Source organism: Cladophialophora psammophila (genome assembly GCF_000585535.1).
Source record: "Cladophialophora psammophila CBS 110553 chromosome Unknown aczJe-supercont1.9, whole genome shotgun sequence".
NCBI lineage: Eukaryota > Fungi > Ascomycota > Eurotiomycetes > Chaetothyriales > Herpotrichiellaceae > Cladophialophora > Cladophialophora psammophila.
In genome coordinates, this window is record NW_006912930.1 from 235,816 (window position 1) to 259,945 (window position 24,130).

General features: G+C 51.6%; 9 protein-coding genes across 9 annotated transcripts; 6 read left to right on the top strand and 3 right to left on the bottom strand.

Moving 5' to 3' along the window:
- Positions 1–269: 269 nt before the first annotated feature.
- On the top strand, positions 270–2,103 carry A1O5_06298 (uncharacterized protein; the record flags this gene model as incomplete). The annotated part of the gene is made up of 4 exons (XM_007746892.1): positions 270–300; positions 360–990; positions 1,047–1,330; positions 1,382–2,103. 4 exons carry the CDS (start codon positions 270–272, stop codon positions 2,101–2,103), a joined length of 1,668 nt encoding a protein of 555 aa, XP_007745082.1.
- Positions 2,104–3,453: 1,350 nt separating this feature from the next.
- Positions 3,454–4,481, top strand: A1O5_06299 (uncharacterized protein; the record flags this gene model as incomplete). Its single annotated transcript, XM_007746893.1, has 3 exons — positions 3,454–3,928; positions 3,993–4,232; positions 4,291–4,481. 3 exons carry the CDS (start codon positions 3,454–3,456, stop codon positions 4,479–4,481), a joined length of 906 nt encoding a protein of 301 aa, XP_007745083.1.
- Positions 4,482–8,009: 3,528 nt separating this feature from the next.
- On the top strand, positions 8,010–8,408 carry A1O5_06300 (uncharacterized protein; the record flags this gene model as incomplete). The annotated part of the gene is made up of 1 exon (XM_007746894.1): positions 8,010–8,408. One exon carries the CDS (start codon positions 8,010–8,012, stop codon positions 8,406–8,408), a length of 399 nt encoding a protein of 132 aa, XP_007745084.1.
- A 1,412-nt stretch (positions 8,409–9,820) lies between these two features.
- A1O5_06301 (uncharacterized protein) lies at positions 9,821–11,330 on the top strand (the record flags this gene model as incomplete). The annotated part of the gene is made up of 3 exons (XM_007746895.1): positions 9,821–10,437; positions 10,488–11,238; positions 11,295–11,330. 3 exons carry the CDS (start codon positions 9,821–9,823, stop codon positions 11,328–11,330), a joined length of 1,404 nt encoding a protein of 467 aa, XP_007745085.1.
- A 2,823-nt stretch (positions 11,331–14,153) lies between these two features.
- A1O5_06302 (uncharacterized protein) lies at positions 14,154–14,948 on the bottom strand (the record flags this gene model as incomplete). Its single annotated transcript, XM_007746896.1, has 2 exons — positions 14,154–14,333; positions 14,646–14,948. The coding sequence occupies 2 exons, from the start codon at positions 14,946–14,948 to the stop codon at positions 14,154–14,156; spliced, it is 483 nt and encodes a 160-aa protein (XP_007745086.1).
- Positions 14,949–15,788: 840 nt separating this feature from the next.
- A1O5_06303 (uncharacterized protein) lies at positions 15,789–16,775 on the bottom strand (the record flags this gene model as incomplete). Its single annotated transcript, XM_007746897.1, has 1 exon — positions 15,789–16,775. The coding sequence occupies one exon, from the start codon at positions 16,773–16,775 to the stop codon at positions 15,789–15,791; it is 987 nt and encodes a 328-aa protein (XP_007745087.1).
- Positions 16,776–17,168: 393 nt separating this feature from the next.
- On the top strand, positions 17,169–20,405 carry A1O5_06304 (uncharacterized protein; the record flags this gene model as incomplete). The annotated part of the gene is made up of 1 exon (XM_007746898.1): positions 17,169–20,405. The coding sequence occupies one exon, from the start codon at positions 17,169–17,171 to the stop codon at positions 20,403–20,405; it is 3,237 nt and encodes a 1,078-aa protein (XP_007745088.1).
- A 404-nt stretch (positions 20,406–20,809) lies between these two features.
- A1O5_06305 (uncharacterized protein) lies at positions 20,810–22,059 on the top strand (the record flags this gene model as incomplete). The annotated part of the gene is made up of 2 exons (XM_007746899.1): positions 20,810–21,204; positions 21,276–22,059. The coding sequence occupies 2 exons, from the start codon at positions 20,810–20,812 to the stop codon at positions 22,057–22,059; spliced, it is 1,179 nt and encodes a 392-aa protein (XP_007745089.1).
- A 1,252-nt stretch (positions 22,060–23,311) lies between these two features.
- On the bottom strand, positions 23,312–23,887 carry A1O5_06306 (uncharacterized protein; the record flags this gene model as incomplete). The annotated part of the gene is made up of 1 exon (XM_007746900.1): positions 23,312–23,887. One exon carries the CDS (start codon positions 23,885–23,887, stop codon positions 23,312–23,314), a length of 576 nt encoding a protein of 191 aa, XP_007745090.1.
- Between the last annotated feature and the right edge of the window lie 243 nt (positions 23,888–24,130).

Sequence of the window (24,130 nt, forward strand, 5' to 3'; positions counted from 1 at the left end):
ATTTTCTTCCGAACTACGATCGTAGCCTACTCCCATTTTTGAGCGAGGTCAATAGACAGACCGAGTTGGCTGTCATGCCCCAAGATAGAGGCTGGACCCAATGAGTCCGGAAGTGGTGGCATGCTGATAGTTTGGTAGCAAAAGTCATGTTGTCATAGACTCTGCCACTGCCACCCTTCGCCCAGCGCACGAACTATGTCTTCCTACCGGGCCTCTACCTGCTTCTCGGTCTCGGAGTTTCTCTCGACATTGAGAATAAAGTCTCGGACATGACCAAGCCCAAAAGCGCTGTCATTGTAGGTGAGATTACATGACCGGGGTTGTTCTGCTCTTCATCAGTGCTGACACCGAGTCTCCAGGTGCAGGTGCTGGTGGCATTGCCAGCGCTGCCAGGCTCGCCAAAGCTGGTTTCCGAGTCACTGTACTCGAGAAGAACGACCATACAGGCGGACGCTGCAGCTTGATCTACGATGGCGGCCACCGCTTCGATCAAGGCCCTTCTCTACTCCTCTTGCCTGATCTGTTTGAAGAAATCTTTACCGACCTAGACACGTCCCTCGAGGCCGAAGGGGTAGAGTTGCTCAAATGCGAGCCCAACTACAATGTCTGGTTCGGCGACGGGGAGTGCATCGAGCTGTCAACGGATGTAGCCAGAATGAAGAAGACAATCGAGCGTTGGGAAGGGAAAGACGGGTTCGAGAGATATCTCGCATGGATGAAGGAGGCCCACGTCCACTACGAGGCTAGTGTCGTTCATGTGCTGAGGAAGAACTTCTCCACAATGTGGGCAATGGTTCGTCCGAGTTTCTTGCCATACCTGCTGGCCCTTCACCCATTCGAAAGTATATGGAACCGGGCAGCGCGATACTTCTTGACAGAGCGACTCAGGAGGGCCTTCACTTTCGGGAGCATGTACATGGGCATGAGTCCCTATGAAGCTCCTGGCACCTACAGCCTCCTTCAGTACACCGAATTGGCCGAAGGTATATGGTCAGTCTCTAACCATAGAACCATTTTCTCCGGCTTGGTCACTAACTAGCACGCAGGTATCCAAAGGGCGGGTTCCATAAAGTCTTGGATGCCTTGGTTAGAGTTGGCCATCGTCTCGGGGTTGAGTACAGATTGCTGGCGCCCGTCGCGCGGGTGAATGTCGACGGATATTCCCAACGCGCTACGGGTGTCACCTTGGCCTCTGGGGAAGTTGTGAACGCCGACATTGTCCTGGTTAATGCCGATCTCGTCTATGCCTACAACGAGCTGCTGCCGCCTTCTGATCAAGCAACATCATTGTCGAAGAAACCGGCTTCTTGCTCCAGTATCTCGTTCTACTGTAAGTCTACGGCAAATTGAATCCTTGCCCGCCCTAAACTAAGCCTGTCAGGGTCTATGGACAAGGTGGTTCCGGAGCTCCACACGCACAACGTCTTCCTTGCAGATGAGTACCAAGACAGCTTTGACGACATCTTCAAGCGACAACAGATACCGAAAGATCCGTCTTTCTACGTCCACGTACCCTCGCGTATAGATCCGACGGCAGCTCCCGAGGATCGAGACAGCGTGGTGGTGCTCGTCCCGTGCGGTCACCTACTGGAAGGAGAGGCTGATCGAGGTCTGAACCCGCGAAGCGCTCAAGATTGGGAGGCTATGGTGGCGAAAGCTCGCCATGCAGTGTTCGAAACGATTCGCCTACGGACCGGGGCCGATCTTGCGTCCCACGTGGCCCACGAAATCGTCAACACACCAAGTACATGGAAAAAGAGGTTCAATCTTGACAAGGGGGCCATCCTCGGATTGAGTCACTCGTTCTTCAATGTCCTCAGTTTCAGACCCGGGACGAAACACGCAGCAATCGGAGGCGTGTATTTCGTTGGAGCCAGCACTCACCCTGGAACAGGGGTGCCAATTGTGTTGGCTGGGAGCAAGATCACGACTGAGCAAATACTCGATGACCTTGGTATGATCAAGCCATGGGTTCCGGGCAACCACAAGAGGAGGGTGGTAAGCGATCTGGACAAGCGGGGAAAGCGTCCTCTGGGCCTCGAGCACACCCTCATTGCTGTCTTGCTTGCGTTGTTGCTGGTGCTTATGATCACAGTCACATGACAAGATATAGAGTAGGACGGGCCCTATCAAGTTCTTGTACTGTACTTGGGTAGATGTTTGACTTCAACACCAATTCTTGGTTTCTTGCGTCCCCCTCCACCCGTAGCCTCGTCCACTTGTGGCGTCCGTAGTTGCCCAGAGTCGGGTTCACGGTTCTGCTACGAGGCACAAAGCAGCAAGGGGACACGTGCCGCTAACTGGAGAGGGCAAGTCTGCCGCACGGGACCTCGGCACCCGTCGCGAGTACTCGATAGAGCAATGATTTAGTCATGACTAACTTGAAACATGACCTCATCTTGTGACGAGTGTCGATCATCAAGGAATCCCCGGGAACCTCCGCCGAATCACATGCTCCTCACCCCTCGTAACTTTCCAAATGTTTTTGCGGTAGAGCCTTGCAAGCTCCCAGCATTTCCGACTGAAAATGCCTCTGACTAAACCTCTGCGAGATGACTGGTATGCTGGCTTGTCCCTGGCAAGCCCTGGACCCTTTTTCGCTGACATCTTACGATCGCCCACCAATGCCGGATAAGCCTAAACCCAGCTGTCCTCGCAATTTTCTCCGGTTCGTCACAAGACTGGAAGTCCGCCATCCTGAAAGGGCCCAGTCAACCCAGTCCAACTCTCATCCAGGGTAAGGCGGTCTGCGCTAGCCATCAGCCTGCATTTGCTGTCACAGTCGAAGCCGACGACATCCGAGCGCGCAATGGTTTGCTCAAACCATCGACTGACCATCACGGGAGCCTCAACAAATCTCAGACCACCACGATTGCTGCCCAGGCGTTTAGGCTAACCAAGTCTGAACGCTACAACCAGTTATCTTGCAATGCGATATTTCCAACGCCAACAGTAAGTTGAGCTAATGCGTGAGTGGCTTGGGAACGGTCACCTGTTTGGGACATGAAAACAAAGAGGTTGCTGGAGTCAAGCCAGAGCCTTGCAGCTCAATGGGCAGATGACCCTCCCCAGATGAGAAAATCTTGCAGTGCAGCTTACATTCTGCCAGAAGATTCCCTCGACGCCCGGCTGATACGGCAGCGTCAAGACATGGGGAACTGCTCCAGGAATCCTCCGGCAATGCTTGACTTCGATGCACATTGCTGTTTCCTGTTGACGGATCGAAGCGAATCGACGTCACGTTGCTGCTATCCGCGAGAGTCCGTATCCCAAATGCACGAGACGCTCATCTATTAAACCCCCCCCCTTTCGCTCCGGAACACAATATCCAATCTGACCTCAATCAGCACAATCGTGACCTAGGAGGCCAACAGTCCTTTTGCAAAATCTAGTCCCATCACTTTTGAACGACACCCGCGACAACCCACCTTCACACCAATCACTCCTCTCAAGATGGGCAACAACGTCTTCCGACACAATGGTTTCACCAACACGGTGACTACCAACAACCACATCACTGCCGCCGGCAGCGATTGGTACTGGACTGTCTGTGCGGTTATGACCGTGTCCACCCTCGCCTTCATGGCCCTGTCCTTCTTCAAGCAGCGATCGCAGCGTCTGCTATACTACATCGCCGCCGGCCTCACTTTGATCCCTGCTATTTCGTACTTCTGCATGGGTTCCAACTTGGGCTGGACCGCCATCTTGGTTGAATGGGTCCGCAGCGACCCCGAAGTTCACGGCGACATGCGCCAGATCTTCTATGTCCGCTACATCGACTACTTCATCACCGTTCCGCTCTTGCTTACTATGTTGCTCTTGTCCTGCGGTCTCCCCACCTCGACTCTTCTCTACACCCTGCTTATGGGCGAAGTCTGGGTCATTATGGCTCTCGTTGGTGCCCTTGTTCACAGCGAATACAAGTGGGGTACGTCCTGCAAAACGTGACTCGTCATACTCGGGTGCAGAGTTGCTAATTCTGGATACCACAGGCTTCTTCACCTTCGGAACCGTTGCACTCTTGTTCGTCTGCTTCGCCCTCATCTATGAGGGACGTGCTTATGCCCGCACCCTCGGTCAAGATATTCTCCGCGTCTACACCGTCTGCTCTGCCTGGGTCGTCTCACTCTGGATCGTCTACCCCATCATCTGGGGTGTCTCCGAGGGTGGTAACGTCATTCCCCCCGACTCTGAGGCCGTCGCTTATGGTGTCCTGGATATCCTGATTAAGCGTGAGTTACCATTTTGAATGCCTACTTTGATGCGATCGCTGACGATTCGTTCGAACAGCCCTCACCGCTGCCGTCCTCATCTGGGGCATGCGCAACGTCGAGATGGAGCGTCTGGGCATCCACATCCGCGACGTCAACGCCGCCCCGGGCACTGCTCCTCAGACCGAGAAGTCTGCTGAGGCTGCTGCCGCTGGCGAGGGTGTCACCGCCCCCGCCCCTGCTGACACCACCGCCACCAGCGCTGTGTAAGCGGCTGGCCGTCTCTCAGCATTAGGTCAATGAGATCATATCCGCCCTGTTCTCCGGACTAGCCCCAATTTTCGATAAATCCGACGGATATCTTTTTCCTTGCCTGAGTGCCGAAAAGGGATTTCCCAGTCCCCCTTCCACTGTCAAGCCTGAGGTCTCTACTTACTCTTTGCTTGCCCGACCTCAAAAAAAAAATCACGATACCCAACCTTTGTTCCCGACAAAACCACACAAATTTCCGCAGTGCGACAGGTCACTCGTTTAAGATGACTAAGGGGGGATTTCACGAAATGATATAATATTTACTAATTCCACGGAGTCGTGTGCAGAGAGAAGAGGGGGAAATGTCTGATTATCACGTCGCGACGATACCCAAGATACCATGTATAAGCATCTCGCCATTGGGGGTACTTAGTACTTGACCTAACTAATAATACTGATACCAATATATAGATTTCAAGTAATGTCAATGCTAGTACACACTTCCGACGAGACTGACCGTGCCTGTGTGCTGATCCCGATTCTGATTTCCTTGGCGTCTAATATGCCGGGCAGACGAAGCATTCGTGACCCACTTGTACTTTCATGTGCTTGAGAGCTCGTGACCTGTGCCGCTCGACTTTCCCTTCTTGTTCTACCCGAACTTGCCGTTAGCAAATCTGTTGTTTCGAATGGACACCAATCGACCAGCCGCCTTTTTTTTTTTCTTTCAAGAAGTTGTCATCACCACGGAAGAGCCCACCAAGCGCAATCAATTGTTATCCTGTCAAGATCCTGCAGAATAGGGGACAAGCGGGGCTGGTGAAAGGCAAAAAGGCAGCCACCACCGTTACTTTCCCCAGAAAACAGTCTCCCAGCCACCATAGATTCCCAAGGTTTGCTCTACCTTTTTTTCCCCCTCCCATATATCATGGGTGGAACTTTTTGGCTTTGGGGGCTTGAGTCCGAGTTGTCACAGAGTGGACACAAACTGAGGCCGGTCCCCTTTTCTCGCTTCGAATTTGCTTAAGCCTTTTTCAACTTAGCACGATGGGCGCTTCGGAGATTTTTTTTGGGCTTATGAGGTGCAGTACTGGGTAGTGTGGGATGAATCGCAAAAAGGGGATTCTACCTTTTGACCTCGGACTGTCAAGGGGAAGATGTATGAGCAGAATTTCAATTGTCTTCAAACTTTGGGAAGGTGAATTTCGAGTTGTATGCAAGTGGAAAGGAGAAGCTCGGCACTTTTGTCCTCCGTATCGAGGAGTTGTATCACCCCGTGCCTTGCACAAAAGCAAAGAAATCGTCTTTGTGATCTTGAGCGAGGATCCCTTATCGAGAGTGATGGCCTCCGCTTCTTCCCCAGAAAGGATCCGCGAGAAGAGGTGCATCTCGCTTTTGGTCGATAGTGCGTCGCTGAGATACACAAGCGAGAAGATACCACACCATCTTTTGCACCATCTTTGGACGACTCGATGAAGCTTGCAGCATAGCTAACCAGTCGTTTGCCATGTTATCGTTCCGGTTGAGATTGCAGAAAGACGGTTTTCGAAGGAGATCGACCGCAGAGCAGATGAATCAGGTCCTACATTGCTGTGCGGATCTCGTTCGAATCTCCTTGCAATTGCGGACTGCATCTCGCTTGCTTGTATGGAGTGGTCAGAAGGTGATCCCGTTTTGAAGGTTGTTTAGCGGGCTCGCCATATCTCTGAGGTCTCATCTGAACTATATTTTTCTTGTTCAACATTCGGCTGGAGACAAACAGCACTGAGCGGACACGTGCCGTGGATGAAGGACAAGTCGCAAGAGGCCAAGTTTTCTCCGCGTTGTCGAGAATGGCAAGGTGGGAAAGTCGATCATGTCGCTCTTGCACCAGCGAGACCGGGGCTTGTTGCACAGAACTCATACTTACCTAAGTACCCAGTAATTAAGTGCTCGAAGCGGTCACAACAGCATCCGTCCAACTCTCCACCCTTCTCCCAGAAGTCTTCATCTCCCTAAGTAGGTATGTACTTAGATTCTTGTATGTGCCAAGTATGCATTTAGGGCTTGCTCTATCTTGGAATTCTACCACAAGCGAAGTTGGCAGCTTGCTTCTGCTTGGAGAAACAAAATCAGCTTGGTTTCGGTCAGGACGGTGCACAGTAGCAGTCTCAACCAAAGCCTCGGCCTCATGCAGACCGCAAATCTCAAACTGCGCTCACCAGGGACCAACCACAAGTTATCATCGGCCGTTGTCCGAAGGGTTGCAGATGAGGTCGTGCAATCCACGGCGGCGAGAGGGCCTTGACAACAGTGTGTGCAGACGGCGACTGGCAACACCAGCGGTTGGTCAAACACAGACAAAGCACTCTGGTCAGCTCCAGGTTAAATTGGACAACTCGCGCCAGCGGCTACGAATGAGGTCAAGGCCGACTTGGCCAAAAGAAATCACTCGAGTGGCAAGAAGTAGTAAATACTTGTACCTCGACGGTGCAGGGCCGATCCGAGAGAAGGAAGCCCAGAGATCAACCAGTGAGCAGCCTCCCTAGCCTCCAATGCAGAAAAAAACACCTCGAACCCCCGATAACGTCGATGTCAGGGGCTGCAGGCAGAGGACACTTGGACGAATGGGCAACGGAGCGCGCAGGGTGGATTTTGAAGTCGTTGTTTCAAATCATGGGCGACGGCACCAACGGGGGGCTTCTTGCAGATGAAGTTTCCAATGAGTTTGGCCCGTTCCTGGCGCCTTCGAAGACGATGGGCAGCTTAAGATGGGCTAATCTGACGCCGGTGCAGGCGATAGGGGCGCTCGAGGTCGACCAGAGGGGCCCGCTCTGCACTGTAGGTGCCCTTAGCGGGCCATCGGGAAATTTGGCATGGCTGACATTTGCTGGCATTTGCTGGCATTTGCCGGCAGCGGAGGACAGGCCCGCACTAGGCCCGCAAACCAGCCAGGCTTAACCACTTCGGTACCTACCCGGTAGGTAGGTAGGGGCCCACTCGCCCCCGATGGAGACGCCTTTGACTCCTCTATCCACTGCTTCTCCACGATCAATGAACCCTCAACCCAACTCAAATCAGCCAGACAACCACTTGGATCGTTGGTGCTGTCACTTGTCGACACCAGCGCCATGCCCGCACGCAATCTGCCCGCCTCTGCGACGATGCAGGACGATGCTACCGCTGCCAGGCCAGCGCTCCACCCCTGCCCGTGCCTGGCCAAACCAGCCCATCAGATATGCTTTTGGCCGCCACATATACTCTCGTACCTCCCTACTCCTCTCTGTCTGTTGAGCCTCTCCCTCCCCCATATCAGAATCCCAGGATAGCATATTGCTGTCGTCCGAGTTGCTGAGCTCCCTCTCAGTTCCTGTCACAACTCATTCACCTTCATTCGAGCAGCGCTCGCTCAGCTCGCCTTGCGCGACGCCAAACACTCCTTAAGACACAGCATTCGAGATTTCGAAGCCGCGATCGGAAGGCGCCCCCCGGTGCACTTCAGAACCAAATTCCAGCTCTACGCACACAGGTCGATGCGATAAGATCATTGCAGACCCTCGAATCAAGATGCGCATCAGCTCGGCCATCGCAGCGGTTGCGCTGTTGCTCGCCCCAGCGGCTCTTGCTGACTTGCCTCCCGGGGACTGGTCGGGGGAGACGACCATCACGGTCACATCCTCCTACTCGACCACCCTTACCGTTACCAAGTATCTCACATATGCCAACGCAACAACGACAAGCAATTCCAGCGGCTACTATGCCCACCCCACCGGCTGGAATGCCACCTCTACCACCCCTACGGGCGCAATTACGGTCAACAAGCCGACATTGACCGCCCCGGCTACTTCCAGCCTCGCTATCTCGCCGCCTATCGCATCTGCAACTGGCGGAGCGAGCGCACAGGAAATCAACTTCGCAATGGCCGCCCTGGCGGGCGCCGCTGCCGTCTTCTTGGGCTCGTTATAGCCCTAGGCCTCTGACATCCATCGACATGCCCAGCACGGCGCAGTATCCAGTCGATATTGTTTCTTTCTTTCCTCATGTTTTTGACTGAGTCAATGTTCACGTCACGAGCACCAGCATGCTCATTTATACTTGTCTGGATTACAACACTTTGATCTCTGAGAGAGTTTGAGGCACCTTGCGGAGGACTGACTGTAGGGATCCTGATTGTGCCGCAGCCGGTACTTTCACGAATTACCAACGTGTCAAAGTTGCAAATTAGGAGAACACGCTATCCACGCCCGGGGCGCAGATGAGTCGGACCGCCAGCCATTGTACAGGACTTTGGTTTCAAGCATGAGTGTTGGGAAATGGCGGTTCTTGCTTTTTCCCAGACCGAGTGGATGCAGACCGGGGGGGGGGAAATGGTTCTTGGGGAGGGGGTTAGGGGATGCAATACTGAGAGTCTACGATGATGACGGATATGAACAGCCAGTCCCACACCCGGAGAGCATGCAAGAGAGTCTCGGTCTCATTTTACGAAATGGTGGTGAATCATCTGAGAAGCATTTTTCCTCCACGACTCCATCTGTACAGATAGTTAGGTAGTGCAGCCTTGTAATTTGAATTAAGAAACGTTATGAAACACAGAACGTCTCATGTTGTCGTGCTTTTGATTTTACGAACACCAGGTCTACCCTCGCCCGGTTGCGGGGACGTATCCACCCGGCAGACGACATGCTGCGAACGGTGACCTGGGCACGAGACCATCTGCTATTCAGGACCAGGTACTGTGTACCGAGTAAATATTGTGGACATTGCCAGATGTATATCATGACTTTTCAGAAAGGCTCGTAAATGAGGTCAAGCCACTAACACGTTGAGGCGGGAGATGTGGTAATATTACGTACCAAGTTCACTTCGAGGCATTACTTTGGTACTTGTTATACAGTCTGTCATTCACCGACATTGTTGACGTCTTTCTTGATGGGCGATTTATGTCGTGTGTGTTGTTGGATGCATGCATGGTGCGGGTGTGGAGCGGTTGATGGGGTTAGAGAGCATCTTTGGCGTTTTGGCGTTTGACTCTTGCCGGGAAGCTGTGGTGGTGGAATGAGGTCACGTGGAATGATGATGGTGATGGTGATGTCAATGGAGATCCAAGACTTGTGACTTCTTTCCAAATTCGCCGACAGGACGCGTGCTGGCTCTGCCACGCTTCCTTTGCTCCACGCGTGTCATTTTCCCACCCACGTGCCTAACGTACCAGCTATTATTTTTGATCTCCTCCGTTTGTCGTCTGCGTTCTCGACGGCGTTGTTGGCTGCTTTTTGTGTTTGTTATTTCTATCTACTGCTCCATCTCTGAGTGAACCCTCCCGTCGATCGACCGTCGCCTGGCGAGTTAAGAGGGCTCCAGAAGCGTCATATTGCACGATGGACGAACCTGATCTTCCTCCTCTCTCGCAGTCCACCCGAGCCATGGCTCAAACTCGAGCTCGGCCTCCGCTATCCCCGGTTCTTGCGCGGAAGAGAACTCGTTCTGACCATGACGACGAGCCCGCCGCCTCTAGCGATCCTGCTCTTTTCTCCAGCGACGAGACAGCGCCCGGGGCCGAGAACTACGTCTCGGGCAAGAGGAATAAACGTACCTACAAGGGGTCTTGGTGGGATCGTCACCCGGCCGAGGCTACAGACAAGAAGGGTCATAGGGAAAAGCGCCAGTTTAGGAGAAACCTCGACTCCGGGGTGTTTATGGGCAGTGAGAGTGAGGATCCGCCCTCGAGTGATTCAATCACGATGGAAGACGAGTTTCTGAGGGATCAGCAAAGGGTTATGGACAGTCAGCAAAAGGCCTGGGACAACCACCAAAAGGCTACTGATGAGAATCAACAGGCGCAACCCGTCACATCCTGGCCAGATAGGGGCGATGAAAGCAAGCTGAGAGCGAATCTAGCTTCCGTAATTACGGCTCGGGTTCCCAGAGAGCATGAGGAGGTTTGCGCGATTATCAGACAGTGTCTCGAGCGAGGAAAGGAGAATGCGGACTTGACGTATGTGACCCAGATCGAAGATCAAACCCGAATCATGCTGACAAAGTTAGATCCATGTCTCTGTCGAGCTTACCCGCTGAAATCACGTCCCTTCAAACACTGAGCAAACAAGACGAGATAACTCCAGGGATGCTACATATTGGGACCAACCTTGAACCCCAGTTGCGACTTTTCTTGGGCAACAATTGCTTCACGAGAATGCCAAGTCCTATCTTCGAGCTTCGGAACCTCCGAGAATTGTCTCTCCGCAACAATAATCTCACATCCATTCCGGCCGCAATAGGGGAATTGGTCAATCTTGTGTCTTTGAACATTGCTGGAAATCAATTGTCAGAGCTTCCCACGGAGATCCTGGACCTGATCACTGAAGGCCGCTTGAGAGAGCTTCGATTACACCCAAATCCTTGGATGCGGCCTGATGGGATGAGTCTTGAGGAATCCTTCTGCTGGACGAGGATATTAGGGAAGATACTTCTTCGCAAGAAGAATAGCGCCCACATTGCAAAAAAGACCTATTGGCCGACGGAGAATCCTCAGGTCCCAACACTCACCGAACTAGCTCTCCGTCAGCTCTCCAAATTTGACCCCTTAGGCGACATAGATTTCGGGGCCTATATGCCATCAAACACACCTGAATCTTTGTTGAACAATCTGAAGCTGCTTGGACAGAATCCCACGCGTCAATGCAACGCGTGCAATAGGCCAATCGTGTTGGCGCGAGAAGAATGGTTTGAATTTTGGAGTATCGACGAGGTCTCTGAGAGCGATGTTGTTCATGTTGGTATGCCGCCGGATATCCTGGTGCCCTTCCGAAGAATACGGTGCTGGGATTGCTGCAGAGGATCTAAGACGAGTAGTGCCGCTTGGGAGGCACTGCTGGGTGGGTCTCGTAAGATTTCGAAAATGAGGCGCTGCAGATAGTCATGGAGTGTTACCAGAGTTCTCTGTGAGTCGTGTTGCTCTTTCTATTCATCAAAGTAACTTAAGGTGCATGTTGGGTCCTCGGAATCGGGGACTCTCCAATTTGACTCGACTCACCCTATCCCTATCCCAAGGACTGTCTTTCACCATGAAATATAAAATATGAAATGGATGCCGGGTCATGTCGTTCGAGCCGTGGGGAAGAGATAGAGGGGGGAGATATTAATTGGCCTTCGACTGGAACTTGACACCTAGTACTCCCATCCATCTCATGTTTGAGTGCCATCCCTAGGTACATAGTCTATCCATGTTCTAATCATCTTCTCTTTACGCGCGATCTGTCAGGAAGATATTTCCCGGCAACCGATAAATCATGTTATTTGCCCTCGCCCTCCTGCGGCCATCACCTCCCGACGCTTCATCCAGCCTTGCCAATCGATCTCTACGAAAACAAAGACACCGACCGATGTCTTTGATGTCCCTAGCGACTATCTATCTCATCGGCGACCGCGGCGTCCTGTCGAGGAAACCGGGCTCCGGACATTCTCTGAACCAAATGTTCTGATTGATTGTCAACTCATACATGGTCAGGAATAGTATAAAACCAAAAAGTGAAGAGGCTCTCCAGGCCCCCCAAAGTCCTGTTGTTATATATTCCGCGCCAGTCCCTCCTCCTCTTCCGAGTCCAAGATATTGTAATTCTGCAGAGACTCCAAGTCTCTTTTAGCTTTCAGATCACCTCTCTGTTGCTTCGTGAGTGGCTGCTCGGGCTGGGAAGGCCGTGCTTCCAGCGGTTCATGGTGCTCCAACCGTCGCACAGAGAGCTGTTCCTTGTCGACGAAAAGCCACATCGGGCAACTGGATTTGGGGAACCCATGACGCTCCTAGCCACGAAAGACCATACGCCACAAAGTCCCATGTCCTGGGTCGATTTCAGGCGACTGATCCACCCAATATGAACGAAATCACGAATTGCGTCCACGAGACCGTATCCCTTCCGTCTTTAGAGCCGGGCGGTTGACGGAATTCGATTGTAACCCCGGACTTCCTGAGGCGCGTGAAATTGCACCGAAAATTTTGACTGCGCAAACCATGGCCGTCTGAACAGATCAGTTTAGCCGGTGCCGTCATGCTGTCTTGTTTGTCGATTTCTTGGAAAATCGTTGGCATGTCCACACTCGGTGATACGCGTCGAATAACCTGAATCTGACGTTCCAATTTGTGGGCGAGACGAGTTCGATGCCCCAGAGGTTAGCCTTCCAATCTCCACGAACAGATCTGTCTGCCGTTATCAGCCACTCTTCGTAAGAAGATGGCTTCTTGCCGTCGTTGCGAATATGGTTCGCTACCCCGAACTCGCCGAATAAAGCTCCGCTTAACATCTGAACAGCTTCATTCCACTCGGCACAATTCTGGTAAGGCTTGACCACAATTTCCATCTCCGTACCGAAGGAAATGTCCAATAAGCCCGTGGTCCAACCATACTCTAGGCGATCTCCGTAGCCAACTGCACGATCGCCCCCTCATATTCCCAAGCCTCTTCGCTTCTTGGAATACGTGAGTGTGCGCAAGAAGCTCCATGTTCCTGACAAACTGTTTCATATCCCTTTCAGCCATGCTCGCTTGCAATCGGATTCCCGTCGTGTCTTTTGTAGGCAGGCCTTCGATTGAGGATATGGCCATGTTGAAGTGGTTCTGAACACTAGTGGTATTCTCCTTGCACTGCTTTAGAATAGGTATTGCAATCTGCAGTACCTCGTTTTTGACCCTTTTTCGATCAATGGCCTGTTCAGCAACATGGAGAACACGATATGCCAAGGCAATCCGCTCCAAAACCCCCGTGAACCTGCGACATGTTCAAGCGACTTTGAGGCTTTTCCCAACATTCCTGTGTGAGAAGTGCCAGCGCATTTGAGAGGGAAAGAAAAAGGGATACAGGCGGGGTAGTCCCGAAGAGGCCTTGCGCATATCTCGTGGTTCTGGCTGGTGCAACGTGCTGCGCGCCGGTTGAACTACTGCAATGCAGGGCGCAGCACATAAATTGGTGGAAGATGTGATCGAGACACGTTGAACCAGCGTAGCCACTGATACCGACACGTCGAAAGCCGGACGGACAGGCTACTGCGTGACTGTGCCTCCACATCGTGTCTTCCAAAGGAGGGTGAGTTGGGCGTGGATTTACCTTCTCTTAGTGCAAAGCGCCTTGAAACAGATGTCTAGCTGAGAGGCAAGCGTAGCTGATCGCTGGAGAGCCAGATGGGGCACTAGGCTTCCCTTGTAGCCTCAATGTGCTGCTTAGGGTGCTACTTGTAGGTGATGACTGCTCAATGAGGCTCAGTTAAACCTCAGGTTAAAACAGCCTTCGCTCGCTCGCTAAGACCGACCGTATTTAGCAAATAGGACTTTTCGTTCGCGATGAATCTCGGTAGTGTAGCATCGCTGTGATCACGTGGCAGGCTCGATTCCAACAGGAGGAGATATCGATTCTATAAACATGGACGACATTTCGAAATGGAATGGAATGGGATGATGCATGACTATCGAAGACCAACGGCCAGCGATCAACAATCAAAGCTTGTTTTCAAAAGGGAGGCGGCTGGCTACTTCGGACTATGTACCTGCTCGCTAGGTATCTGGTATCTGGTATTTACCTACCGAGCTACGTAGTTAGGTAGCTTGGAGTAGAATCTATCTTGGCTATCTGTCAATCATTCCATCACATATGGAGGATTGACTGTGCTTGTTCTTTCTTCCCCTTTGCCATTGCGAAAAAGTCCAACGAGAGCTTTTCCTGGCTAGGCTAGCGAGCCGGCTGGCCAGCCGCTTGACCAATTCATCCACAGAGACGGAGGCCATACGAACCACGAGGGAAAGGAACGGCCTGCGTGGCGAAGGCTTTCGATGTGCTTCTTTCGAGCTCTTCGCTCTTCGCTCTTTGCACCTGCACTTGCATTTGTTGATAAAATCCTGGCTGCCTAAGGCTCTGATATCAAGCAAAGAAAAAGGCGCAAAAGAGGCTGGTTTGTGACCCCAGGGGTGCAGAAAGCCTTTTTGTACGCTTTTGCTCGTGTCTTGTTTCTTGTCCCCCTCCTTTCCGCCCCCTCGCCTAGAGAAGAGCGCTGTGATCTCGATCGTGAAGGCTTAGGTAGATGCCATGCTCGCCACATTAGGGTATACCTTTCTTGCCTTCCCTTTTTCTTTTCATCTGATTTTGATCATTTCTGTCCGTCGCCATGCCCATAAGCTTGATTCCGAAACGGGTTTTTATCGCCATAGGCGTGGTCTACCATTTTGGACTTCGCGATGATTCGCCGTTCAATCTCCGCCTTCCAATTATCCGTTGTGCACCTCTGTCGCTCTGCCAAGTGCTTTGCGTTATCCCCTGGATTGGTGCTCAGACTCTCTCGCGACTTCGGATCATTGAAGTATATGTCTTCCATCCGCGAGTTTAGCTCGGTGACGGTGCATTTGTCCGCGAAGCTAATTCTGTCCGAAAAATTGATTCTGTCCGATGTGGGAGATTTGGGCGATTTGGCGAACGCAGCTTTCACCTTTCTGATTGGGGAGATTCTCTCCTTGGGCTCTGACATCTTTCCCTCTTGTTGTCCTTTGTAATTAAAACAAGCTGCTAAAAACCCGCGGGCGTTGTTGAGGCGTTTTCGAAGCGTTGGAAAACTGGTTCAGATGGTGTTGGCAGATGGTGATTCATATCGGGAGGGTAATATGGGCCTGAAGGATGGACCTCATCGAAGTCTGACTGCTGGTTGATCTGCTTGAGGCACGAGCTGAAGTGAAACCATCAATCTCAGCCAGCTTCCTTGTGGTTAGATGTTGTGCTTAAGCTCAGTTTAAAGCTTGAAAGGACGTAAGCAAACGTATCTCGACGAAAGGCAGCCGACAATCCGACCGCTGTACCAAAGAGAAAGCGAGACGTGTGCGCTAGCCGAGGAATGGTATTGTCGGGCTGAGAGGCTTCGAGATCGGTGAAGCAAGTTCAATAGTTGTGTGAGAGGTGAGTACACAACGGTCTCCGTAGAGGTGAGTCTTCGTAGAGGTGTCTAGGGGACGGTCAAGGGTACTTCTGGTAGACTCGGCAAGTAGTCAGAGATCATCATTAGTTTGATTCAAAGACCAGCTCTCGTCGGTTCGCAACACCGCCATCACCTCGTATCAATTGTTCGATCTCAGGTATACAGGCATTGATGCGTTGTCACAGATCTTGATGCTGTGGAACATGTCACAAGCATACTAGGCCGACAAGCGAGTGTCCTGGTGCAAAGTCATCACATCGACGAGAGGGATGACCATCAATATTCGAAATTGTTTGGAATCGGTTTGCATTCGTCGACCGATTCCGGTCTATGGGTATCTCGAGTCGTAACATCGTAATGTCAAGGAAAATCGTGGACCCTGCCAAACCGGTCGAAAAGTCAACGTTCAAAAAAGCCACCGTCACTCATCTCCTCATCTTGTTCACTGTCCAGATCCGCTGGGTCGATGGTGCCATCGTCATCGAGCCACGAAGGTCTCGTTTCCTCAAGCTGGATTGAGTTCCCACTGCGCATCTCGACCTCTTCCTTTCCGCCAAGCGAGGCAAGCTCCTTTTCAAGCCGGTTGTCGGTGGTCAACTTGCCTTCGCGTAGAGCTTGCAGCTTTGCCTCTCCTTCTTTCATCAACTTCTCGACTTCATACCACATTGGTGGTTTATCACCAGTCGCAGAGCGAACGACATTGCTCAATTGGTCGGCGAAATGGCGAAACTCCTCTTCCTGATCCACATCAAAGTTCCCAACCTCTCCGTTGTCCAGTTTCGGCTTCTGCTTCTTTTTGTCCTTTTCCTCCTGAACGAACAAGCTAAGGTACTTGTCTCCCAACGGTGCGTACTTGGTGTAATTGATATCCACCTCGGCAACGTGTATGAGCTTCTCAAGTTTACTTTTATATGCCGGTTCCTGGTATTCCTCAGAATCTCTCCCCTTGAGCAATTTCTTGAGCACTCTTTCTGCTTTCTTTCGCTCCATAAAGCGGACAAAGTGGTAGCGTTGTAAATTCTTTCTGGCATCCTGTGCGAGTTGAGATTTTCTCTGGTCGAAGAGCAACGCAGCTAGTTCTCGCTCCTTCTCTTGTCGCACTGTCCCAGGCAGCTCTCGTGATGCCAACAACCTACGTAGAGAGTGTATCTTTGTCGAGGGGTTCGTGGCTCGCTCGTGCTTTGTTTTCGAGACCGCAGACCGAACGGGTGGCAGGTCTATTTCATCTCGACTGGAACCGTTCCCGCGACCGTCATGATCCAAATCTTGCTCGGGACGGTTCATCTCGCGGGATCGATCTTGTTGTGGGCGATAGGAATCATATTGAGGACGAGTTGGTCTGTAACGGTGGCCAGTAGATGAGCGTGGAGGTCTGTATTTTGCCATGGTAAATATTCTGCATTTCAGCCGAAGACCTGGAAGTTAGTCTCAAGGAGAAAACGTGCCGTCAACAGGAGCAGCAAAGAATATTTAAACGGCACCGAATCTCTCTGCCTCGAAGTGAAATTCCTCCAGCAAAAGCTCTGCCGCTTTTCACCGCCTTGACCGTCGCGTGCCAAGGATCTCGATCTAACCCTTTTTCGGACAGGCAGTTGGACCTCATCAATTGTGCTCTGTACAGTAACCAAAGTAACCCATACTATGTTGCTTTGAAAAGGCTGTACAATCTGTATTGACTGAAGTGTGAGGCGATTTATATGGTGGCATTTGATCCATGCAGTGGATGGAATGAAGAAATAGGCTGTCCAGGCAGAAGCCTACCACTTCTACAGCGACAGGATGGAGACCGCAATTCGCTTCTCCCAAAACTCCCTTCCTGGAAACCTGCAAAGATTCTTGTATGTCGATGTCGTCGGGAAGTCATTCAGGCTGTGCAACATCACCAGTCAGACCAAAAAGAATTTCAGATATGAAACTCTTCATGCCTCCAGCAAGGTCCCGGCATTTCGCGCCTTCGACTGGCACCCCGTCAATGAAGATCTTGTTGTTGTAGGTCAGGCCGGGGGAGAAGCTACTCTTTTGAACATAGCAGAGGGCCAACAGGACTCCCTGTCTTTTCAAGTCAGGAGCCAGCGCCTTTGCAACGCCGTGGCTCTCAATACCCAAAATCTTTTGGCCGCAGGTCTCGACAAAGTAAGGACAGATTTTTGTCTGAATATCTGGGATTTCAATCAGAGGCTACCTGCATCGGGGTCAAAGGGCTTTTCGAAGAATTATTCGGATCCCCTCCACAAGTTAGCGACCGGGGAACCCATCACCAGTTTGAAGTTCTTTCAGGACGACCCTTCGCTCTTGGTTGCGGGGGTGAAAGGCCAGTTTGTCAGGCTGTATGATTTGAGGGAGCCATCCATTGGCAATGGATTGCAATTTGCTACTCGATGTGTCCATAACCTGGCCATCGACTGGCTTGATGAGAACTACTTTGCTTCTTGCTATCCGACAAATGATCCTTCGATATGTGTTTGGGATCGGAGAATGATCAGTCGTGTCAACGCACCACAAATGGGCTTCTCCGGAGGTTCACATAATGAGAGCCGCCAGCCTGAGCTATCCCTGGAACTGAAGGGCGTGGTCGAAAGCCCAGGTGTCATTTGGAGCGTGAGGTTCTCTAAAGCTGAGCGAGGTTGTTTGGGCGTTCTTTCCAGTACTGGGCATCTAAAAGTCTACAACTTGGGCAAAGACTTCTCCTCGGAGACATACAGGTTTGAACACGACGCAGGTCATGATCTCTCATGGGAGACCAGCGCACCGCAAGAAATCTTTCTCGATCGAGCGCAGGACCTCGAGAGGCCATATACAAATCCGTCTTTACCAATAGATGAGAAATCGAGAATCGTGTCCTTCGACTTCACAACAGCCACGACAAAGATGAGACAATCAAAGATGCTGACACTTGATGGACAGGGTCAAGTCAAACTCACATCACCAAGCCCTCCTCCAGGCCCTGCAACTCTCTCTTCGGCTGGATATCTATATAAAGGCAACAATTTTGTTGAACAATTACCCACTGCTACTACAGAACCGGGAACCTTGATCGATCAAGTCCGCCGCCGAGCTCAGCCCCGAAACCTTCTCAGACAAACTTTCAAGCAATCACGACAGAACAGAACGATTCCCGACACAAAAAGAATGTCGAGTCTAGATGACCAGTCATGGTACGCAGATTTAGGGTTTTACGAGAAGGACGTGCCACTGCCGGACCTCATGGTATTGATCTCTATCCAGCGACTGCGTTGTGAAGCAGGTTATCTTCTGAACCCGTCCAAGAACAAAGCGATCGTCTCAGATTCGCATTGGCTACAGTCTTTCTGGGCTTGGGTGGAACGCGCCGCGAAGATATCCAAGAACGGCAATATGGCACAAGATAATTTCGATCTATCTTTCGTTGGTGTTTACGGTCTTTGGATGGAAGACATCGATCCCAAGCATCGAAAACTCGGTCAGAGCCCTAATAAACTTGGCAAAACCATTGAGAACCTGGTCCGACGCTTGAACATACCCAGCATCAACAGAATGACGACCGAATACACTGCAAATAGGCTGATCTGCCTCCATTCAGCCGGCTTAGCCTGGTCATCCGATGAACTCGACCTGATTGTCAAACGACTAGTGACCAAAAACCAACACACCAAAGCAGCAGCATTAGCTCTGTTCGCGATGGATCGTAAACTCGCCTATAAGGCTCTCCGCAGCAAAACTGCTAATCAGTCCCACAAAATGTTGGCCATGGCAATTGCGGGGGAATTCAAGAAAGCCCGAAGTGATGACGCTGGAACGATGAGTCCTGATGAGTCAGATGCGCAGGATGACTGGGTTGACGCGATTTCGTCTCTTAGCGAAGAGTTGACTGATCCCTATGCCCGCGCGATCCTGGCATATGTCAAAACTGGAGATTGGTCAAATGTAGTTGCGGAAGAGTCTCTTCCTCTGAAATACCGCATCTGCATCGCTTTGCGACACTATGACGACTCGAAATTGACAAACTACATCTCTCAAGCGACCAAGGATGCTGTGACGGCAGGAGATATTGAAGGTGTCATTCTGACTGGAACGGCAACGCAGCCTGCCTTTAGCCTTATGAGCAGCTACGTCCAGCGCTTCGGTGACCTGCAGACAGCGGTATTGGCACTTTGCTCGACCGTTCCACGATATTTGGATGACGAAACAGTGCTTTGCAAGTTCAATGCCTGGAAAGATGCCTATAGACACATGATGAACAGCTGGAATCTGAAGTTTGATAGAGTTCGATTCGACATTGCCTGCCAAAATGTTGCCAGAGATGAAACAGGGAGACCGCTCATACCGCCGGCAAAGCAACAAGTACGTCTTGTCTGTGGATTTTGCGCACAGAGTATCGCACATTTGGCTGGGGTGGATGGAGAAAATGCACCAGGCCACAAAGTTGTGGAAACAGCTCGGCACCCGCTCACTAAGGAGAAGGCTGCAGCCGTTGGAATCGTTTGCCCTAGATGCGAACGTCATTTGCCTCGTTGTGGTGTTTGTGACCTTTGGCTTGGAATTCCTGACGAATCGTATCTGCCATGGTATGGGCCTCAACAGGCTTCAAAGCACCAGGCTGGAAAACCCAGTCTTGATCTCAGCGCGAGCGTTGCGGGCAGTGTGCAGACGACACTGGGACCCGACACCACGCCAGGGCCAGCCGCCAAGGGAACCAGCTCGCCCCGGCCGAGACATTCAGTACAAATGAACTCGAAAATCTCAACAAGTGACTCCTCAACAAGGACGACCGTTCCTACTAGCCAGGCAGCCAGCAAAGGAGTGGACACGGTCCCCGACATTCTGGTGGCTGCGCCATCAGGATCAGCTCCAGGTCAAGAGCCTGAAAGCGAAATGAAGACGGTTGGGACAGCACGGAAGTGGGACAGTGCAATGTCTCGATTCACAGTGATGTGCCTCAAGTGCTCTCATGGATGTCACGCCGCACATGCACGGATGTGGTTCGAAAGACATCGTGTGTGTCCCGTTCCAGACTGTACGTGTCTATGTAACGAGTGAGGTATTCGCTCACGATACACATCCAACACCAGTGTCTATGAGGGAGCCCGGGATTACGAAGCAGGATCCACGCGCCAGCACTTCCAAGACTTTGATGGATGCCCAAAGGGGCCATATGCCGCTGAGCAAGAGGGTTGCCTTGCAGGGCCACGCCAGTGAGAATCTCTGTTCTCCAACAGCACCACAAGGCCTCCCCTATTCATCTCAATGGAGTGTCAGGCGTGCCATCTTATGTCACGTGGGTCCACTTAGCTCTGGGCTCCATCCCATTCGGAACGGCACCCGAGCTCCGGAATTCATCAATATATGATATATCCGCCAGATACTAGATCCCCAGCCGCTCCTACTGTGCTATAATTCTGTGGTATCTTTTCGACGATATTCTCTGTACTACGTCTGTAAAGATGGCGACCAGATCTACGTCGTCAAAAAATGCCGTTTCACCAAGAAATGGAACAGGGTACTTTTTCGCCATCATCTTTACCGCACTGTCCCTTCTTGCGGTCTACATGCTCCGAATCGCCTCCATAAAGTCAGGCGTCGCTGACAAAATGGAACACATCACCACAATCAACCACTTCACCGAACATCCGCTGCCCCTTCGCACCACGTATACCGGTATAGCAGCTGTAGACAAAGGCCTCTCCTTTCTTGTTGCAGCCTTCATGAACGGTGCTGCGGGATGGGATAAGGGATTCTTCGTATTTATGATGTATTTTCTGTTCTCGTTTTTTTCGATCCTGGCTATCTGGGCGATTGAGAGTTGCAGAGAGAGGAACGGGCTTGCTTTGACGAGATTGTTAGTGTTTATCCTTTCCTTTCCCATGCATTCATCGTTGGGTTTTGGACGCTGACGAACAAGGGGCACAGTACCACCGTATATGCTTTATTCTACCAAACGGTCGGGGGAGCGATCATAGTCCCGATCTATTACCTGGCATACCTCTACGATACATCTTCAAGCAATTACTGGACCAAGTCACGACACGTCTCATTGCCATACGCCAAGGCATTACTCCCATCACTGGTCATTGGATACTTGATCCCCACGGCCCTGATGTTCCTGCCTTACTCGGCGCCCGATCTGTGGACGACACAGGCTATGGTGGCTCTCTGGCAGCCTTGTCCCGGGTACGTCGACGCGCTACTCTGGTTATTATCAAAAGTTTATTCCCACGCCGGTTCTTCTCAAGGCCACGCCGCCGCCGCCGCCCAACAAGCGAAGCACGAGAAAGCTTCTTCCACCCAAGAAGCCGACGACGTGAGATATCTCAATACAGTCTACACGGTCTCCTTCGCCGTCGCCGCTCTTTCCCATGTGGCAGTCGTCCTGACGTGTCTCTTCTCCTCCGACTCACAGCACTCATTCGAACACATGTTCCTCCCCCCCTCGGCGGGAGAGGTACAGCTCTCGTTGGTCCAGGGCATCCACGGCATCTTCCAGGCGGACTTTTGGATCATCTTCGCGGCCTCCGCGGTGTGGGCTTACCTGGCGATTTGGGATCTGAAAAGGGTGGGATTAAAGAAGGACATCAATCTGGGGACGGCGCTGGTGGGGTTGGTGCTAGGATGTGTGGCCTTGGGCCCTGCTGCAACGATCACCTTGGTTTGGTGGTGGAGAGAAGGTGTTATGGTCAAAGGGGGGCGAGCATAGATAGGAGGCCACGCACGCGAGGGGGTTTTCCCCTTTTGGAAAAAGTGGCACAGTCTAACACGGTGTCTTCCTGAGCTGCGACATGAAGGAGGTATTTGTTATGAAGATAGAGGCAGCCTTGCTCTGGTCGAGGGTTATCTCTTCCTTTGACAGCAAATGTTGCTCACTCCTAGCTCCCGACTATACAACAAGCTTTTATTCTCAATAGCACGTCGGTCGCGTAGGTCGTCCTACAGCTAACCACTTTGCGCCCTGATACGTACACTGTCCGGCTGTCCGACTGTCACTCTTCTTTCCCCATCTTGGAGCGCCAGATAGATAGATGGGTGTTGGAATCTGGGTGAATGTGGTTAAAATGAGCGCGGTGGAAAAGGCCGCCAATGCGCTCATCGGCCTGGATTGGGACAGAGGTGGTGATCTCGGAGCTAACGCGCTGGCCTGGCCTGTGCCCATGCCATCCGCTGGCTCCAAACAACTTCGGCCACCTAAAGGAAGGAAAGGGTGCGTGAGAATAAAGTATAACAGCCGAAAGGGAGATAGCATCACCGTCTCTGGAAAAAGGGTTTTGTAGAATAGAGAATCAAATGTTCATTTCACCTCCCTGCCGCAGGCGTCTTTCAATTCTTCCTAGGGGCAGATACCTCGGCGTATTGGGGGTGCATTGAGTTTGTTTTTGTCAGTCGGTGATCGATCTGCTCAGTCCCGTGACGGCGAAATCGGCTCCGTCGACTCCTTTGTGACGACGTCAAGCAATGTTTCGGACGGCTCTGGTACTTCAACTGACTTGGAAGGGGAAGGCTGATAGATATCGCGGTATCGGCCTTTTCTCCGCTCCTTAGGTTTCGAATGTTTTGGTCTCGATGCGATTAATGCTTCATAGCAGTGCGTGCAATATCCCGCTGCCAGATCGTCAGTGCTAGACTAAGAGCCTTCGATAAAGACAGAAGATACTCACCAAGTTCGATGGCTTTTTCTTCGTTGAGAGTCTTTACGAGTATGTCAGCCAGATTGAAGTGATTCTCAGGATCAGCACTTACCTCTCCACAATTTTGACAGTGGCGTACCTTGTCTAGCTCATGTGTTGATTGGGGAGCTTGGGGAGGAGATTGGTATGTATCTTCAGGTCGAAGATATGGATCTTTGCCATATTGTTGTTGTTGAGCCTCCAAGGCAGGTTCGCTCTTTGAATGCCATTCCTGGGACCTAGAATTTGGTCTAGTATCAACTTCACCCTGTCGGACTCTCAACTTCTCTATGCCAAAAGCCAAGCGATCTCAGTACGAGATTCTAGATTGTCCCGGGGCTTGAATTCGCGAAATTCCTGTGGCAGCCGAGGGGTACCACCCATTCGTGGAGGTGGAGGGGTTGCTGTCTTCTTTGCGGCATCTGGATTGTCGGAGTGCACCCATTTTCCGAGTTCCTTATCATAATACAGTCTCATCTTCGATTCGCCTAGGTTGGCTCTGTAGACTTTTTGCTCGGCGTTTGTAGCTGGACCCGCATCTAAGCTATCAGCCTTCTTTCCTCCCAGCCATCCATCAAACCACGACGAAAATCTCTTTGATTCTTTCTTCTCCTTTTCGCGAGCAGCATCTGCTTCTGCTGCGGCACGGAAGGCGGCATCCGCGGCAGCATCATTCGCCCGTTCACGTGCGGTGATATCATCTGGAATAGCTCTCCAGGACGCAAGAGAGGCCCCATCATCTAGCATTCCTGGCGGCTTATGGGCTGATGGAGTATCTATATCTGCTGATTGGTTCTCCAAGTGGGACTGGCTCAGATATGATAGGAATTGCTCAACCTTTACATTGGCTTCTTGTTCCGACATTGTAGTCTCCAGATGTAGCAAAGCATTTTGAGACAACGTACTACTCTCTCCCCTCTTCTGATTTTGAAGCGATCTCATATAATCGTCCCTGGATCGAGCTGAAGCACTCAAACTGTCACTGCTTATAGTCTGGGACGAGTCCGAACGATGGCCGTTTGCTCTCCCGGACCAGCTGGTCCTTGATTCCATGTCGTCGTCTGCACCGGTCGAGCGCGGCAGAGAAAAGAGAGCTATACGTATCAT